Source organism: Brachyhypopomus gauderio, chromosome 13, assembly GCF_052324685.1.
Source record: "Brachyhypopomus gauderio isolate BG-103 chromosome 13, BGAUD_0.2, whole genome shotgun sequence".
NCBI classification, from domain to species: domain Eukaryota; kingdom Metazoa; phylum Chordata; class Actinopteri; order Gymnotiformes; family Hypopomidae; genus Brachyhypopomus; species Brachyhypopomus gauderio.
Genome location: NC_135223.1, coordinates 17,236,148 through 17,254,777, shown reverse-complemented (window position 1 = coordinate 17,254,777; position 18,630 = coordinate 17,236,148). Strand labels below are relative to the sequence as shown.

General features: G+C 41.4%; 1 protein-coding gene across 2 annotated transcripts in view; it reads right to left on the bottom strand.

Annotated features, from left to right (window-relative positions):
• col15a1a (collagen, type XV, alpha 1a) overlaps positions 1-18,630 on the bottom strand; it is a 67,721-nt gene that overhangs the window by 28,764 nt on the left and 20,327 nt on the right. For both annotated transcript variants that reach the window (XM_076971343.1, XM_076971344.1), the window contains exons 3-4: positions 5,442-5,989; positions 1,381-1,455 (exon numbers count right to left, since the gene is read on the bottom strand). In XM_076971343.1, coding sequence (XP_076827458.1) covers positions 1,381-1,455; positions 5,442-5,989 — 623 coding nt within the window. The remainder of the gene's footprint in view (positions 1-1,380; positions 1,456-5,441; positions 5,990-18,630) is intronic.

Genomic DNA, 18,630 nt, shown 5'->3' with positions numbered 1-18,630 from the left:
TCTAAACTTTTCTTACCTGATTTTTTAGTCTTTGGTTTGTAGGGAAGTTATTTTTGTTGAGATAGCCAGCTCTTCCCCTGGCATCATTTGTTTGTTTTTTCCTCTGGGTTTAATTTTGCCAGGACGTTTTTACCTTAATCGTATTAGCAGGTTTTTTGTTTTGCCTCTCAGACACGTAGCACGTGGGTTTTTTCCTCCTATAAAAACCCCTGTGGTGATCGAACTGCCAGCTATTTAACATCTAAGGTGTATTTCCCCACTGTGGGCAACCCCCCACGTTACAGTAACAGAGGTGTCAATTCCAGGTTCAGAAAGTAAAAAACCTTACCAGGATTTTGCTCAGGCTTCCTGGATTGTGTTGATTCCACTAATTTTACCTGGATTGCACTAATTAGAAAATCTAGCAAGCTTGAGCAAAATCCTGGTGAGGACTTTTACTTTCTGAACCTGGAATTGACACCTCTGTACAGTAACACAGCCTAAAGTCACTGTAACACAGCAGCCTGTGGCAAACATCTCAGTCAGCTGTGCCGCTGACGTGCTGTGAACAATACGGGTGCCCACATTACATGTCAAAAATGACCACAGTGAGGAAAAGTCTCTGTGACTACACAATCTCCCCAGTTACAGTCTCCCAATTAGTCTCTCCCTGTAAACATCCCCTGTTTTTGTCGATGAACATAGTATTGTTAATATATCAAACACTAGTTCAATTCAATGTGAAAATGCTATAGAGAAACCACTATGAATGTATCATGCAAATCTCTATGAATCCTGAATTCTGTGAGTTTAACCTCTATTCTGAGAGTAATTTAACAGCACCTGTGATATGTTTAGATTCACATCAAGTAAGTGGCATTTGAATCTGCACCTCAAATCCAAATCCGGTTATGGATTTGTAATATGTAGTTAGTCACTTTGTTAGCACACCTGACTCCTGATAAAGGAAAGGTGCAATATCCATAAAACCTGAACCTTGTGGACTGTAGTTTGAATACCGCTGGTAGAGGTTTTCAATACACATCAAAACATTAATTTTGTCATCCGCAGCAAACCCAAGTGTAAAATTACTACCGTCAATGTCATGCTTCAGCCACTAGAGGGGGATAGCTCAGTTTCAGAGTAGTGAGACTACAGAAATGATCAGGCAGGCCTAGAGATCATCATCACTGAAATCTCCCCCAAATATTTGTTGCTCTGCATCTGATTTCACTCTTCAGCTAAATGCCACTCTCTTCAAGTTAACAGAACTTCACTCAACTACATGCATCATCATTTAGGCTTTCATGGTAGCGTTTCAAAGCTCTGGAGGCATATCAAACAGAGCAGAAGTACATGTGAGAGAGGATAACAAAAAAAACAGCACCAGAGATCACTCACATAGGGGTCGTCCTCCTCACACTGCTCATCCGCAGCCCTGGGGTCTGGAGACAGAACCAACTGTTGGATGGATCCCTGAAGGAGAGAGAGACACTTTACACACTCAGCTGTGATTATAAACACATTTGTGTGCACAGCACAACCCTAACATAAAAATCAAGTTGTGTTACTGAAGTGTAGTCAATGCAAGATTTCAAATCCTTGCTGAACGGACCTCTGACATTTTGCCACATGTACAATCAATGGCTCAAAGCCTTCCCACACACTAGACTCACACAGGCGCAGTTGGCGATTGTTTGTACACAACATCCAAAGGACTAACACCTGCTTCCCATTGGAGGAGCTTTTCTAAAGCTTGGAGAAAGATGGAGAAAGAGGAGCTTGAGCAAAGGCAGCAAAACAGAACAAACACACGTCAACTAAAACTCCTCAAGATAAAGCGTCACACTGAGTTTGGGAGAAACCACCCAATCCCCTGAGCACATCTCCCCTCTTTACACCAGCAGAGGATGAACCTAGAGCTGTAATCACACAGTTTTTGTGTGACAGAAAGTAACTGACGTAGGTGTAACACAGTTATATACCTCATGATGGTGATTGTACATACTGTAAGATGTATAATTCGGAATTTCTTGCCGTCTCTTGGTGAGTAGAGAATTCGTTATTCTAATTTGCCTAAGGACACTCTCTAAGGTCACACATATTAAAGCACACACTGTTGATTAATGCTGAACTCCATTTGTGCTGTAGTCTGTTGGTATATACTATGGGTTCCCAAGGATCCCGTCTGCTAACAGGAAGTATGAGGGAGTCCAATCCTTTGACAGCATGCACAATCAGCTCTCCTCTCAGGGCCAGCACGCCTAGCCACACACACACAGCTGTGGTCTCCACTGTGGCAGGAGAATCCAACCTCTGCAAGATCAAAGGCTGCAACATCTGTGTAGGGTAATGGTGCATTTCCACAGGGAAAGACCCGCTGCACTCAGTGATGTAGATCTGATTCCTGTGTGCACAGTCCACCCATCAGCTTCTGGGTAAACTACGTGAGATAACTTCCCAGTTAGCTCAGTCACTGGTTTTTATTTCTTCTTTTTATACAAACTGCGACGTGATAAATGGATGTAGACAGGACTCCAGCCGAGAGGACCACACTCTTCTACACGACACCCGGCCTGCCATGACAGCTCCCATGTCACAACAGTACAATAGTTGTTTTCAAACTAGTACACAGTATCCTCTTCCTTATTATGACTACTGGGAATGAGTGGGAGTTCCTAACACTGGGCCAACTGCATACAGTCCTGTGTAATCAGAGGAAAGGGCAAAGTTCACACCTGGAGGCAAGGACGATATGACCAGATTTACCAACACTGTGCTGTGCTAATATCCGCTGTGTCTGTATATTTATCTGCTTTATCTATTTATGTGACCCCCCCCCCCCCCCCCCCAACTAATGTTTTCTTGTCTCTTTAGCTCATATTAGCCCATTGCTCTTTTATGTTTCTTTCCCATACAGATGTCTGTCATGTTCTTTTGGATGCTTTGGAGAAAGTGGACAAAAGTCACAGCAGGACAGTACATCTTCAAGAAAGACAGTCTGGCCACGTCATAAAAACAGTCAGAGGAAGACCAGATGCATAAGAAGACACAAGAAAAAGGGGACGCAGTAAAGCCCATACAGTTCACTCAGTGGACTCTGGACAGAGAGAAAAATGTGCTATATCTAACAGTGTGAAATCAAAAAACATAAAAGTGTCACCCTATCATAAATTGAGACCTCATGCGGGGGGGTGTTTACACAGTGCAACACCTGCCTATTGAGTATGTCCCTAAAGAACGGCCATGGCGAGGTCACAGAACTCCATGATTCAAAGTTAGATCCACTCCATGATCCACTGGCTGATCATGAAAATAGGGAGAAATGTGACATGGTAACATTTTGGTCAGTATTATTTTTCATACTGCAGAGGTCCGAGGACGGGTGTTTGTTAGAAAGAGACTTGCAGTCCACCCTGAATCTTCACTCCCTCATTCAATGAAACGCTTCCCGGCTTGTTCACTCAGACACATGCAAATCCTAGATGCCAGTAGTAAAGCCACTGGCCTGGTTGTATGGGCCACACACATCACTAGTGGTGCTCATCTTGTCTAGGTGTCTGTCAGAGGCTTGAGAATGGCATGGAAATAGGCTAATGCTACCTACCGACTCCTCTGGAATACAAGACTATAGCTGCAGTGTGAGTGAAGGGCCATATGAGTAATGCGCAGGCCAACATACTGAATGAATACAGTGTATGGAGCAGAGAGGAAATACTCCATGCACAGCATCACTGCCTTAGAACCAGGAAATGATTAGAGGCAGAGGACACAGAGCACACAACGGCTGCACGCAGATTTATGACCCGGGGGAGACTGCCAAAGCCATACTGTGGGTGTGTGCACACGTGTCTGGGCATATGTATGTTTGCATGTGAGTGTGTGTGTGTGTGTGTGTATATATGAGGGTGTGTGTGTGGGTCCTGCTCACCTAGGGTGCACTGTGTGTTGGCATCTGCATTTAACTACTGTAAAGCTGTGTGTGTGTGTTTGTGTATCCATAATTAATCCAAGAAAGTGTGTGTGTGTGTGTGTGTGTGTGTGTGTGTGTGTGTGTGTGTGTGTGTGTGTGTGCATTCATGTCCACATTGTGTGTAGTCAACAACACCAAGAACCAACGTGAACATAGTTACAATGAAATTATACATTGTTTTTTGCAACAATGCAGTTGTGCACATTTCGCTTTCTCCTGGGACTCACAGAGATTGCCCTATATTTCTTTCACTGTCTCCTCACTTTTTCTTGTTCACCTATGTTTGGCAAACATTCATTCACTCAAACCATACACTCACTACTTGAACCATTTCCTATTGCTCTTCCCAGAAAGTCAACATCCATTTTTCTTGGGATATCCTCCTGATCCAAACATTCACAGAGAACGAATACTGCAGCTATCTTATTTCACTGTTAAATGCACTTTCTCTCTTTAGTTGTCATGTATATATATTTCAAGAAAAAAGGTTCCTCCATATCCCAGTGATTGCCAAGTTTTTGCATCAGAATAAATTCATGATGTGCTTGTTAAGTCCAAAAGCTGCAGATCTCTCCCCGGTGTCCAGCAGCAGTAGCACCACCAGCCACACAGTGAGTCATCTAGCTGACGTCCACGCAGCCTCCACCTGCAAGCACGGCCCACGGCTGCCACGTTAACAGCCCGGTCATGAGGCCTGCTGGCACCCGGGTTGTCACTTGAAGATTCACACACTACACACGTCAACGATTATTGGTCTGATTTCAGTATCCATGTTTCAGGATGATTTATCCTGTAGTCTAAAATTGCTCCTCTGCAAACACTCAAAGTAATTAATAAAAAGATTATTATAACATGTAACAAATGAATCAAATACTAGAAAGGGACTTAAGTAATGTTTACATAAAAAAACACCTTAATGACAACTCTTACATGTCTGTCAGCATATATCTCTATCCATGAGTAACCTCTATTTTGCTGTCTACTTTGTAGTTGGAGATGAAGGACACTTTTGTTATGCTACCTCAACACATCTGTGTAACATCATCCTTCCAGCAAAGTTAAAATTACCACCTTGTCTACACAGTGTCAGGTTACTTCGCACCATAGACAGATCAGGTAAATTACTATATGCCCAGGTTGGGTCATGACCACATCACTGTCACCTGTTTCTATCCTGGCTGGCTTTAATCCAGTTTTACACTTGTTTATGGGGCTGACTAAAGAAGCAATAGAATACTGGCCCTTCTAAAGGTCTGTTTTTCACTGTAATTAATCTAATTGTAATTATACTCTTATACATGCGTTATACATGAAAAAAATGTGTGAAAACACCAGCATCACACCTCAAAGCAGTGGTGAACATAACCATATAAAAACACTCCAGAGAGCAGGTCCACAAACACAGGTCCACACACATAAACTCACTCGCATAAACACGCTGTGGAAAACCTGCTTGCAAACAACCATAAACACCTTGCTTCCCACTTACCACAAACCTCTCCAACCTGGTGCCCCCTGCATTCCCCACAAAGATGCCAGAGCTGGGCTGAAAGGTCAGCCTTTGCTGGCTCCTGTGGAACGCCACCCTGTGGTGCTCCTCACAGTCCATGAAGAGCTTCACCTCCTCCCCCTGCACGGCCAGAGTGAACCGGGCCCAGCGGCCCGTCAGGTCGCCCATCTTAAAGGATGCCGCCTCCTGCGTGCGTGCAGCACCCGGGTCGGTGTAGTACAGAACCACTCGCTGCGACCCGTCTTCCACCGGCGCCAGTGCCACGCCCAGGTGTACTATCTTCTGCAGAGCGTCGGTGATGGCGAACAGGACTCCTCCCTGGCGCGTGGTGGGTTTGGCTGTGACGATGATGGCAAAGTCGTAGAAGAATGGGTCAGGGATGAAGGAGCGCGTGAGGCGTCCCACGTTGGCATCTGGGCCAAAACTGTAAGCGGGGAAGCCCTCAAAACCCGTTACAAAAGAGACGGACGGAGGGAGTGGAACACCGATCAGCTCTGTCAGATCCAGCTGACCACTGGAGCCCCTGTCTGCCAAAAGGAAAAAGAGAGAAAGAAAGAGAAATAGAGATAGGAAGAAAGAAAGAGAAAAATACATTACATTAGAACCATGCACAGTTAAACATATTTCACAGTACAAAAACTCAAATCAGTGAAATAAAAAATGTGTGATGAATTATTTCACTGATATGTATTAGTGAAATACCTAATAATTGCATATTTATAAAAAGTGGACTTTATCCAGATGTGATCTGGACCACACACATTTATGCCTTCCCCATTTGCAAGGTACCAATGCAGTGCTGCACTTATAGATTCCTGCCTACATCAAGCAACTTCTATTTTGAAAAAAAAATGTTGTCTCACCTCTATCCATTCATCAGTTTTCTAAAGCATTACCATCTGCCCATGATACCCCAATTCCTGTCTGGTCACAGACCAGTTTCCATTGTGCAGCTTTATACTTCATGACCAAGGAAGAGCATACAGCACTGGCCTCGGACCAGCAGATTTAGACAAATCCACAACCTCAACACAATGCTTAAAAGTCCTTACATCTACCAGAATTCCCCTAAACCCACACACCCGGGGCTAATTAGGGCTGAAGAGACCTCTGTATGGTGTACTTCAGAGTCATCTGGAAGAGATTAGCTAATATGAGCAACACAGCTGAGGGTGCTCCTGTGTAACAGAGGCCTGAACCCCTCCAGACACTTCAGCCTCCGCCTCCCAGACAGATGGGATGCTGATTTTTGAGGCAAGGAACCAATCATGACCAAATGGAGATATTGCAAAGTATGATTATTTATCCAACTCTGATACATACAGTACGTGCAATTATATTGCAGACTAGGGGCCAATACCCAGGCTTTTTGCTCATGTTCTGGGTAGTGTCAAACAAACCTTGATGGATCCATGTACAACTGCTTACACAAAAGAGCAATCAGCTAATTATGGTATAGAGAAATAAATAAACATGACAGTAGATAAATAAAAACACTGCAAGTGCCAGAGCAAATAAGCAGACGTACACCAGTAAAGGCATGTCCTGAACTCTGTGGCATCGTTCTGCTGTGGACTGGAGAACGCTCAGGAAGGAAATCCCCATTCTGAAAACTCCCATCACTAGCTGCCAGGTCATTCGTTTGTTTACAGGATGCTTCTGTATTGCCAGGCAACTTTGCATTCTAACATTATTACCTGTCAATCTAGATAAGAGTGTTCGTTAAGTGTCGATAATGTAAATGCAAATGGATTACACGTTTGCATGACATGCTGAATTTGATTTCACATTTTGTATCCAAACATATTCCACATGCACTGAATACTGACTCACATCACAAAATAGGTGTGTGTCTGGCCACCCAATAGAACAGGGTCTGGAAACCTTAGCCCATTGGCTAGAGACTCTCTGCCCAACAGTAGATGGCACAGATATTTTCTAGATTTATACTAGCATTATGTTTAGTTTTTTTATATTAGCAATATGTTTGACTTTATGCAATAGATTGGTTAGTATGCAAATAAAAGTAGCCCTTTCATCCAATCACTGTTTCTGGTGACAATAACATTCGGTTTGCAAAAATTGGTAAACAATGAAGTAAATAATGTGAGGTTGTCACGGTATGGCGGCCCCCTACCGGTCGCCTCCGTCCACAGCGGTTGTTGTTGTTTGTATTGTTGCGTTGTGTGCGTCCCTCAGGGGGGCGGAGCCCGTAATCCGTCTCACCTGAGGGTCGTTTGTTTATCTATATATGTCTTGTCTTTGTACCAGTTGATGGCTGGTTATTACATCCTTAATTCGGATCTAAGTCACGGGTTTTTGTTTTGCGCACTTTCTTCATTAAACCCTACTTTTTCCCTGAGACTTGGCGTGATCGCTTCCATTTTATTTCACTCACCCTGCCCGTCACAGAGGTGTGGTCTTTCAAAACAAATGGACAACAGATTTTCACTGTAGGGAGAGGAAAGCTGGCATGCTTAATCTGTGGATAAGCTCTGAAGACTTTCTAAAGAAAAGACATCACCAAACACAAAAAATACACCGCTCTACAATGAACAGTACGAGCAGATAAAATTCAGGTGTAGGAATAATTTGACTGCGCAGCCTTCCCAATGATTTAAAGTGGAGTGATGGAGGTGAGTTAGTTGGTGAGTGAACTGATCACACTTAGGATGGCATTACTACCTAGACCACAAACTGCTTTAAGCAATTGCTGTATCCCTATCCCTAACTATAATCCTAACCCCAACCTTAACCCTAGAGACACTGCTTGCAAAACACATTAACTTGAAGAACCAATTGAGTGTTGTCTCAATGTCACTACATACAGATTTTACACAACTGGTTAAGACCAAGTATTCTCAACCCTCACAATGAAACTATGATAAGAGACCAAATTTGAACCCTTTTATATCATCACCCTGTGTTTCTCATATCCTTTTTAATTGACTATACTTACCTTTTCTACAGACCTTGGCCCACAACCAGATGGTAATATTAATTTCATCCACGGTGGTAGAAAGGTTCTTCATATGATTTCAAGGAGGTTAAATGAGATCATAAAATATTCAAAAAGATCTCATGCAGTGGCCAACATAATGTCCAGATTAATGGTTGTCAAGCCATAGTAGTCATTTCCTTGCAAAAACGTGACAATGTACTTTAATGTAGACCGATGTGTGTAAACCAATGTGGATGTGCACTGATCTGAGAACAGCTGCAAGGATGTCCTCTTCATCCGGTCTTAATTCTTATGATTACCAATAAATGAAAGAACACTGGTCTTGCACAGCTGTAGAAGCACGAGTGGCAGCTTCATGTTTGGCCTGGAGCAGATTCTGTTGGCCAGATATGGAATTCTGCAGAAGTGTTTGGACAGCAGACTTTCACACATGCCATGGTCACCAGGGCAACACTGACCCACCCAGCTGCAAAGAGTTTGGCTATAAAATATAATCTGAGTGGGATGATTAAAAAGAATTGTTTCGGCCAGCTTATGATGCTAACAAACTCTTACAAACATGTTTCCATGATTGTGTTGCTAACAAACACCACAACAGCAGAAAACCAGTTGAATGAAGGGTTCATGACAATGTCTTGCCAATTCTTTTGGATTCTGTGTCTGTAATTAACAATATCAGTCTCTGCATCTGATGTCATTTCAATGAAACTGATTTTGCACCTTTGGTGGCAGGGTCAAAATCACAAGATGAAATAAACATATTTTCTTTAATGTTAACTAATACTTTACAAGCCACTAAACAAAGTTTTGAGTGTTCATAAAATGCCAACAAAGGCTTTTTGGTGTTACCTTCCCAAGACTATTAACATTGCTGCAGGAAGGCCCCATCACCATTGAGAGCTATTTGGGACTAATCAATCTTCACTAGTATTATGAGAATGTTAAAAAGCTTCATTTATTATCTGTGCAATGGACCACAGTCTTTGCAGGTTCAGATGAGGTCTATTACCTGAGGGGCAAGTGGTATGGATTGGGAAATTATGGTCAATGGTTCTCTGTGTTTTTTGACAATGAAAACTGTATGACTCCACAAAGAACATTTGTCAAGGTAAAGAATCTTTAAAAAAAGGAAATGGGGACAACATGACTTATGCACAATTTTGTTCATTCAAAGATATAATAAGTTATTATTTGAATGGTAACTATAATTTAAGAATTTCTTCATGCATAAGCTCTGTTGCTTCATGTTGTGAAGCCACAGACTCCAGTGTAGGGCTCATGTGGTTAGTGTTTTCTGTCTACTGTATGATCTGCCTCTGCTAAATATCTGCAGGACACAGAATCTAGAGACAAACAAAGTCAATCATATGCAGTAGTGAACTACAACCACTTCACACTGTCTCCTGAGACAATGACCTGCAAATGGCCATCTCAAAACCACTTGATACTTTACCATTACACAGTCTACGATGTACCTGATCATTTATCGTTTGGAAACTGTGTTGTTTTTGATCTGGTGTTTGTAGCGCCCTCTGTATTTAATTTGTCTTATAGGCTGCTATAAGACATTTCCCCCCAGGGATCACTAAAGTACTCTATCAGTACTCCATGCACCAACTCAGTCTAGAGGTAGTCATAATTGCAGATTACTGGACAGCCCACCCTTAACAGCATTCATGTGAAAGCCCAGAAACAAGATCTTCTTCATAATGGTTCCTAGTGTCTTGTGCTTTTTTTTTTACTGACATTTCTTACCAATCAATAAATCAATCAATCAAAGTTTATTTGTATAGCGCTTTTCACAACACATTTTGTCACAAAGCTGAAACGCTGGGTGTGGGCGGAAGGACGAGACACGAATCCTTTCTGCAGCAGCCAACGTAACTCGCTTTTATTTGCACAATGAACATACACACACACACACGACGAGCAAACTAAGACAACGACAAGCACACGACACTGCGCGAACGCACATTAAATAGACAGACCACATGAGCCCCGAGTGATTACGAGACGAGCCACAGGTGGGACGGATGAACACACGCAGACACACCCACACCCACGAGGAGCCACAGACGCAGACGGCAGGACGCAGACGACGCAAACACGCCCACAGGGAGGGGTCCGGAGCTGTTCCGTGACAAAAGCGCTTTACAGGATTTAAAAGGTTAACAATACTATGGGTCCAGAACCCTAATGAGCAAGCCAAAGGCGACAGTGGCGAGGAAAAACTCCCTATGATGGTGGGGAATAGGAAGAAACCTCGGGAGAACCAAGACTCAAAAGGGAACCCATCCTCCATTGGGCGGCCCGTTTTACACAATTATTGTAAATATTTTGTGTAATTGTAATTACACAAAATACAGACAAATACACAAGTCACACACAAATCACACAATCAGACTAAGTAAAGGTAAAAATGAAAGTTGTGAGGAAACCAACTTTTCCTCACAACTCCAGGAAGCTCGTAGATGAAGTGGCCAGAGCTCAAGGGTGATGTCCAGTATTATTTTATAAGACTGAAGACTAGTAAAAGGACATAGAATCAAGACCTTCAACTTTGGACCGGCTGGATCACTTAGACCAGTAGCACAGAAGAGCTTCAGCAAAAGCAAAACTGTGACAGACTGTACAGAGGACAAGCTATATTTGTGCCACATTCACTGTTACTGAATTGTAGCTTTCTAAATTCACACTGACATTTTATTTGGCTGCTCTTAAGTGACAAGTTTCAAAACCCTTTTAAAACCAGGCATATGCATCTGCAACCACACTACAGATTTACTACTAAACGAGACATTTATGTTTGAATTCAACAGAAGCCATTGTGGGCAAAAGGAACAAACCAAATCAGTCACCACAGGAAGTGTGACCAGAGTCTGAGCCTCAACTATGTTAAACCAGCCACTAATGTTTAAGTGGATCTTGTTCCTGAATAACAGGAAGCTTTAAGAGGATTTCACACTAAAAGCCCAACAGCATATTTGAGTTTAAAAAATCCCTCTAGATATTTAAAAGCTGTCTATGCTTTATGCTTTCGTGGAGCAAAAACAATCAAGCTCCATCATGAGCAAGAATGCTCATTAATATAACATTAATGCTAATTATATCAGTTATTTAAGGCTATTTAACATAGAAATAATATGTTAGCCTGCAGTGGAGTCTCAACCGTTTATTTACCAGAAAAAGATGAGGCCGCAAATCTGGAATCATTTTTAAGGCATGTCTTCTGTCAGTTCTACAACTTCAAGCATTTGCACAGAGATCTTCAATGGAAGAAGGCATTTTCCACTATAAATAATAAAAATCCCATCTAAAAACCCTGCTTTGCAATAGAAATATACTGTTACACTCAAGCAGTATATTACAGAACTATAGGCATTAAATTACAGTCAGCACCATGTTCCAGATGGAATCTGACTTCCAGCAATATGGGCTCTCTACCCAAGTCCAATATCTGTTCCTTTTTGGTCTGTGATGCTGGACACAGGGAGACGGATGAGGCACGAGTCCGCTGGTTTCGACCAACAACGTCACTTTATTATACAAATAACACAGCGCAAATAGCGCACACAAAACACACGTTAGCAATGAACGTGGTACATTTAGACAACGACGAGCACAGGACACTGCACGAACGCACATTAAATAGACAAACCACATAAACCCCAAGTGATGACGAGACGAGCCACAGGTGAGACGAATTATCACAAGACGTAACCGCACCCATGGAGATCCACAGGCGCAGACGAGTAGACGCAGACGATGTGGATCAATTAGTCAAATCATCAAAATGTGAAGATAATCAATGTATCTGAAAAGAACTAAGTCGAATCAGCCTAATGCTGTGTTATCTTCAGGTATTGAGATGACTTTTGATAATTATTAAAATATGGAAAGCATTATGGGAATCTATCATAAACATTAGATCATGTGCAGTTTGTTAAATGTGTCACCTTATCTATGGATAAACCCATTTTCCACTTATGAGTATACTGGACGCAATTTCCAAATTAGTGTCAAAGTATAATGATTAAAAGCATTACATAAAAAAGTTGTTGAAAAGGATATCAAATTAAGAAATAGTGCTACAAAAATGAATCACCTGTAAAATGCATCCAGCTTGGACTCATAAAATGCACACAATTGGGCTCTTAAAAAGAGAATGTGATGGGGTTTTTTAGTGTGCATGAACACAGAGCAGGCCTCAGATCCTCAGTAACAATATGCCCAGGACAGCATCATCTGGATTAAGTCATTTAACTCATATTAAGGGAGCGTGTCTTTTATTAGGCAGAGGGTTTACATTAAAGGTCTTGACAATCAGCCAGAGAGGGAGGGAGAGTCAGTGAGTCCAAGTGTGTCATCATCACACACTAAGGACTTTATTTGCCAAATGAGGCAATGTGGAGTGGAGCATTAGCTCATCAGATGGGAGCTTGAGAATCTCCAGATCATTCCTGTAGGCCAGCCGAAGTTCTCTAGAAGAATGATAGGATGCTTGGGAAAGTAGGGGACCTTTGCATGTTACTCTGGCTTTTAGTACCTTATTCCTGCTTTAGAAAATCATAGGTTTCAATAGGTTTAAAGCTTTGTTGAGCTTCTTTACTGAAAACAGAGTGCTAAACATATGTTAGCATGCTCTGGAGGCACAAATCTTTCAGACCTACTGCTTAGCCATGCAACATGAGGCACTTCAATACAGACAAACTGAGGTAAAAAAAAATAGAGTACAGTATGAAGTACAGTATGAATAGCTGTTAGAGAAGTAAAGGAAAGAATGGTTCTTTTCTGAGCACTGGCTGACTGAATGTTTATGACTGGAGCAGAGCAAAGAAATTCAGTAGACTGCTAGCTTCACTCAGGACAGAAATCTGCAGTGTTTCATAAGCACCACCATGCCTCTTATACAACACTCCTGCACAGCTTCTCATGCAATCAGGCTGGTTTCCTTCAGGCTCATTCTCACAGATCGTGTGAACTCCCAGCCAGTGTCTAACTGCTCACCACTTCTCCTGCCTAAGGGATTTACAAATTGTAAATGCAGTAATTTGGAAAGAATCAATCACTCGATTAGACAAGGAGAATAAAATTTTAGTAAGAAAGTCTGGGAACACATGGAGGGTCCAAGCTGCAAAAAACTACTATGTTGACTGAGGCAGGTCAGGCAAGGCACGGGTGTACACAGCTGACATTCAGAGCACCATGGGAAGCACACACGTGCCTGTCCGTCTTCTATGACAATAACATGGACTACGAAATTAAAACAATTCATCAAATAAATGCTATTTGGAAATTGATTGTATGCTTCATTTTGATTGTCAAATGTCAAATCTAATTTCCTCAAGCATGAACTTTTGTTTCAGATTTTAACTTGCTCCTTTACAAACCATTACATTTTATGATTTGAATGTTACAAATTCGGATATTGGCATTCATATTCAATCTTCCTCTGGCACAATTCTAAATCCACATGGTTAAACTCTAAAATCTAAATTCACAAGCTACAGATGCACTAGGTAGTCTATTGATTTAGAGTATGCATAGTTGACTGATATAAAAATATACAGTGCAGGGCCCTCCAGGACAGGTACTGCCCATGCCATAAGCTTCATTTGTACTGCAGTGACCTCAGTTCCAGGACACAGTGAAACGGTGCCAAATCTGACTTGACACAGCCTAAGGTAATTGCTCTTGGCTAAGGAGCTGGCTGGTTAAAACCTCACAGTCACACCCACTCAACAGCCCAGAGAGAAACAATTAGCCATTCACTGGCACTTCCTGTCTACATCTTCCAGTATCCTACCAAAACACTTAAGTTCAGTCCCTGTCCCACTGACTGCCTTTGATTTTAGAGTTCTATTCATCAGGGAGCTTTGTATAAACGGCACAATTTTTAAACAATGTTGAAAAGTCAGCATTTACTTTGGAACAAATATGGCCAAAATGAGGCAAGCCCAAGGCAGATGTTAGAAAGTGCATGTCAGGCTTCACGTGACATCATATGCTTGTGTTTTTAGATTGCTGGTTTAACTTCAAAGTAGAAAGCATTTAAAATTATTCTTCTGACTTTAATTCATGGCTCTGGATAACTATTAGCTGAACATAAATCTGAAATAAATAGATGATTATACTGTATATAATCATAAGTAGAAACATTTTCAAGCATCTTATGAACCTGATGTACACTTAAATGTGAAGTATATTCAGTGGTTTGGACAGAGATGCAGTCCATGTTACTGTAAATCACTGGCCTGTAATGTTGAATACAAGTGTGCACGGCTCTCTGAATCTCCCTTAGGTTTATGTGCAAGCTGTGATTCTGCTTACATGTGCACCTAAACACACACACAACTTTTGCTTTTAAAACCTTAGACATGAACAGACTTGCAGACCGGCATTTCCGCGGTTTCATACCCCTTGGAGGACAGCCTCTTTCCGGCCACAAGCTCAATGAAGTTTCAGTTGGAGATGTGACCACAATTTAAAGGCATATTTTTATCAAATCACATGAGAATGCTATATGCAACTAATTAATTTTGAAATTATGCAATCAACACAATTTCAGTTCAATCAAGTTAAATTAGGACTAAATGAAATCACCATCTTTAAAAAGTAAATAAAGAGGTTTACTAGGTTAAATGATCATTGAAGCATGTGTGTATGTGTGTGTGCGTGCATACATGAGTGTGTGTGATTGTGTACATCAAGCAACATTTTTTGATGTTGCAGTCCAACTCTCACAACCAGTAAATGACTGGACAGCATGTTGACATGTACTCAATGCCCCTTTCAGAAGAGGGTAAAGCCACGGAAGCACTCAGCTTTACTAAATGCTGCAAGCATACCAACGTTTTGCTACACTAACATGAGCAGTGATGGAGTGAGTTTTCTGAGAGCACAATGCAGATCATTAAAGTAGTAGAACAGGTATCACTTTGGACTTTCTTTCTCTGATAACTGAGGTAATCCTTTGAAACTCAAAACCTGATGGGAATGGGTAACTGATGTGATTTTCTCTGACTTCAGCCAGCTTTACACTATGTGAATCCAGCAATATGTTTATTGCATGCCACACTGTGTCCCATTCTGTAGCTGAAATGTCATCCATATGTGACTTATTTTTGAAAAAAGGGGGCATCAAAAATGCTCTCTTCTGCCACAATTCTACAAAACTTCTTTTGAGTCCCACATACTTAATTTTCATTTCACTGTAAAATCGATGTGAAGTTGCTACATGCATAAATCCAGTAATTGTATTCCAATAAGTCTATTATTTGTTTTCAGACAGCAAGACTTTGGAGCAAAATTTCTGACAGTGCCAGAAGATAATTGCAGACTTTGGTCAAAGAGGCACTAAATCGGCTGCTGTGGAACATGACGTTCAAAGACAACACAACCCACGACCAACGAAATCCTTCACGAGGCTGTCACATTCGACAGCATAAATGTCATGATAATTACGCAGTGTATAACCTTTTCAATGCATCTATATGAGGAGTGTTCTGATCATGGATTTTAACCATTGCAAAATCCATGATAATCTAAGTTATTTTTAAGTTATTTGGCAGACCCCCTTATCTACAGTGTCTTTGACAGATGCTCTTATTTACGGCCAAAGGACCACCCACTAGTGATGTGTCATGTGTGAACAAGAACATTTCCATAATGTCACACCATCGTTAAACACTTGTCCCCATGCATCCCATGGTAACTTAATGATCGTGTTTGTACTTCCAAAACCGGAACTAGCTACGCCTGTTAAATCCATCTGCAAGAAGTGAACATCTGCGATGGTGAGGAAGCTGCAGACATGTTTAGACTCTACTGAACGCAGCCATTAGTAAGACGTGAGTCAAATACACAAGTGTAAAATCTTGCATTGCCGTGTGTCTAGAAGTTTGCATTCCAAAAACGTATACCACTCCACCACTCCAAATACCTCTTCTACTACTTCCAAATCACTTCAAGTTGAGGAAATGTTCAGCATGCGCTTACACCATGTCATGAACTGACTCGACTGAACTGAGCTTTCCCACCCTGTACATGGATCACCTTCCTGTCATATAGCAGTCACAATGATCAATGTATGACCCCCCACCTGATCTTATCTTTAAGTATGGGCACTAAATCTAAGTGTCCAACCGCACCCCCTCCTCCCCATTCCCATCCCCCGCTGAAACCAAACTACAACACACTCAAAACAACTCAAATGGACTTCCGTATACAGCCTGCTTCCTGCTTAATAAATGGCACAGCTGTGCATTTGGTGGATCCACTCAAGTTCCTGCACTGTAATGTTCCTGTAATTTTCTCAATGTTATCATTTCTTGTTTTCATGAAAACTCTGCAGAGGATGCCAAGCCAAATCACTCTGGAATCACTGAAAGTGCCCTCCCTACCTCCATTACCCCACAACCTTCTGCTATTTCTGCATTACTCTTAGCCTGAGTTCTAGTGCCAATTTTGTCTCTGCTACCACTCGGGTTACAATATTTGTCAAGTAGGTTGTCATGGTTTGCCCCTTCCCTAGCTGTCAGTTTTGTTTGTTTGTTTTGTTAACCAAGTGTGTTTATAGTCCCTTCCAATGTTTTGTACCTGGCCCCCTAATTATTGGATGCAGGTGTTTCGTGTTTCGTATTGGATGCAGGTGTTTCTGGTGTATATCAACCCCACGTTTTGACTACTGAGTTGCTGATCATTGTTTTTGATCCCATGTTTTGTATTCCTTAAGTGTCTATTAAGGTTTGTGCTTGTTTGTTCTTTGTGTTCAAGTATGTCTTTTACGTATTGGTTTTGTGAATGTTTTGAATGTTTCGTTATGGACATGACCACTGCCTATTTAAATGACTATGATCTTGAAATTCCCTTTCATAAATCTCTTCTCAGCGTTTGTGTCCTCCCTATCACCCCCTGACACCACAGGCATTACATAGGATCATAATTATTTTTGTGTATGCTCAGGTACATGCTGCTAGTACCATTATTCCAGCTGCATCGCACGCTTATCACAACCATTACCACTAAATGCATCTGTTGAAGACCAGTTTAGCATTACTGCAGTTTTTTCATATTTCTGTATTCCTATAGGAAGCTGAGCAACTTTTATCACATATGTCCTTTGTATGTGTTTGTATATTAAATGTCACATGCAAAATTTATCAAAACCAAATCCCTGGTATACATTTCATTCTTGGCAGTAAAATGTTTTAATTCTTAATCTCTTTGGTGTTATGAAGGAATACAGTAATATTTGTCATTTTCCCAAAAGAAAACGCATATTCATTCTTCAGTTACACAAGTAAACTACTACAAGTAGATTACATGCAACGTGGGACCTGGAGATGGAGAGTATAGTACTGAGTTTGTGGACACAGTGGTGTTAAACCCAGGAGAGGACGTGGCATGTTCATGTGTGTACACACTCTGTATTGTGATGCAGCAACCTCACAATCAGCAGTGGAATTTGGGAGCAGGGGATCTTGGGAATTCTGTGTGCTCAGCTCACATCCACCCTCCTTATTACTGATCTACTGTAGTGCTCAGACAGACGTAAAGGTGTAATAGATTGAACATATCACACCTAAATATGTGATCTCCTCAACACACAAGAAACTTTTAAGAGCCAACAATGAGACCAAATAATAGTTATATTTTCTCTGTGAAAAACAGACTAGATGGTAATATATGTGTATGTATATATGTCTCTCTCTTTCACTCACATCAGACAGGCCTGTTATAGAAAACATGTATTGATTTTACTTTCTGTTTGAACTCTGAATCTTAATGATAGGGGTGACATTAATGGGGACCGTGGTGAACACCAACAGTGGCTACAGGAGAATAGACCAGCTAAGATAGGGTTTGAAGGATAGGGTCAGAAAGAGCACTTCAAGAACATAAACTAAAGTCCTAGTGCAACGATAAGAGGAAGAAACCAACAGTGTGTGTTTGGCCCAACACACACTTGTGATTAATACAAAAGATGCAGCTTAACAAATGTGGAAAGAGAAGACTCATATCTGTCAGGCAGATTTGTAACTCGTTAATTAAACTCAGCTAAGGAGCACATAAAATAGGAGGACAAAAGTTCCAAACTGACAGTTTTTGGCTGTGTTGAAAGAGCAGTAGTTTGGCAACAGTTTAAATAAGACTAGGGTAATGATTCATGGTTCATGTGAAAATTTTATAAAACCAGCCAGCCCT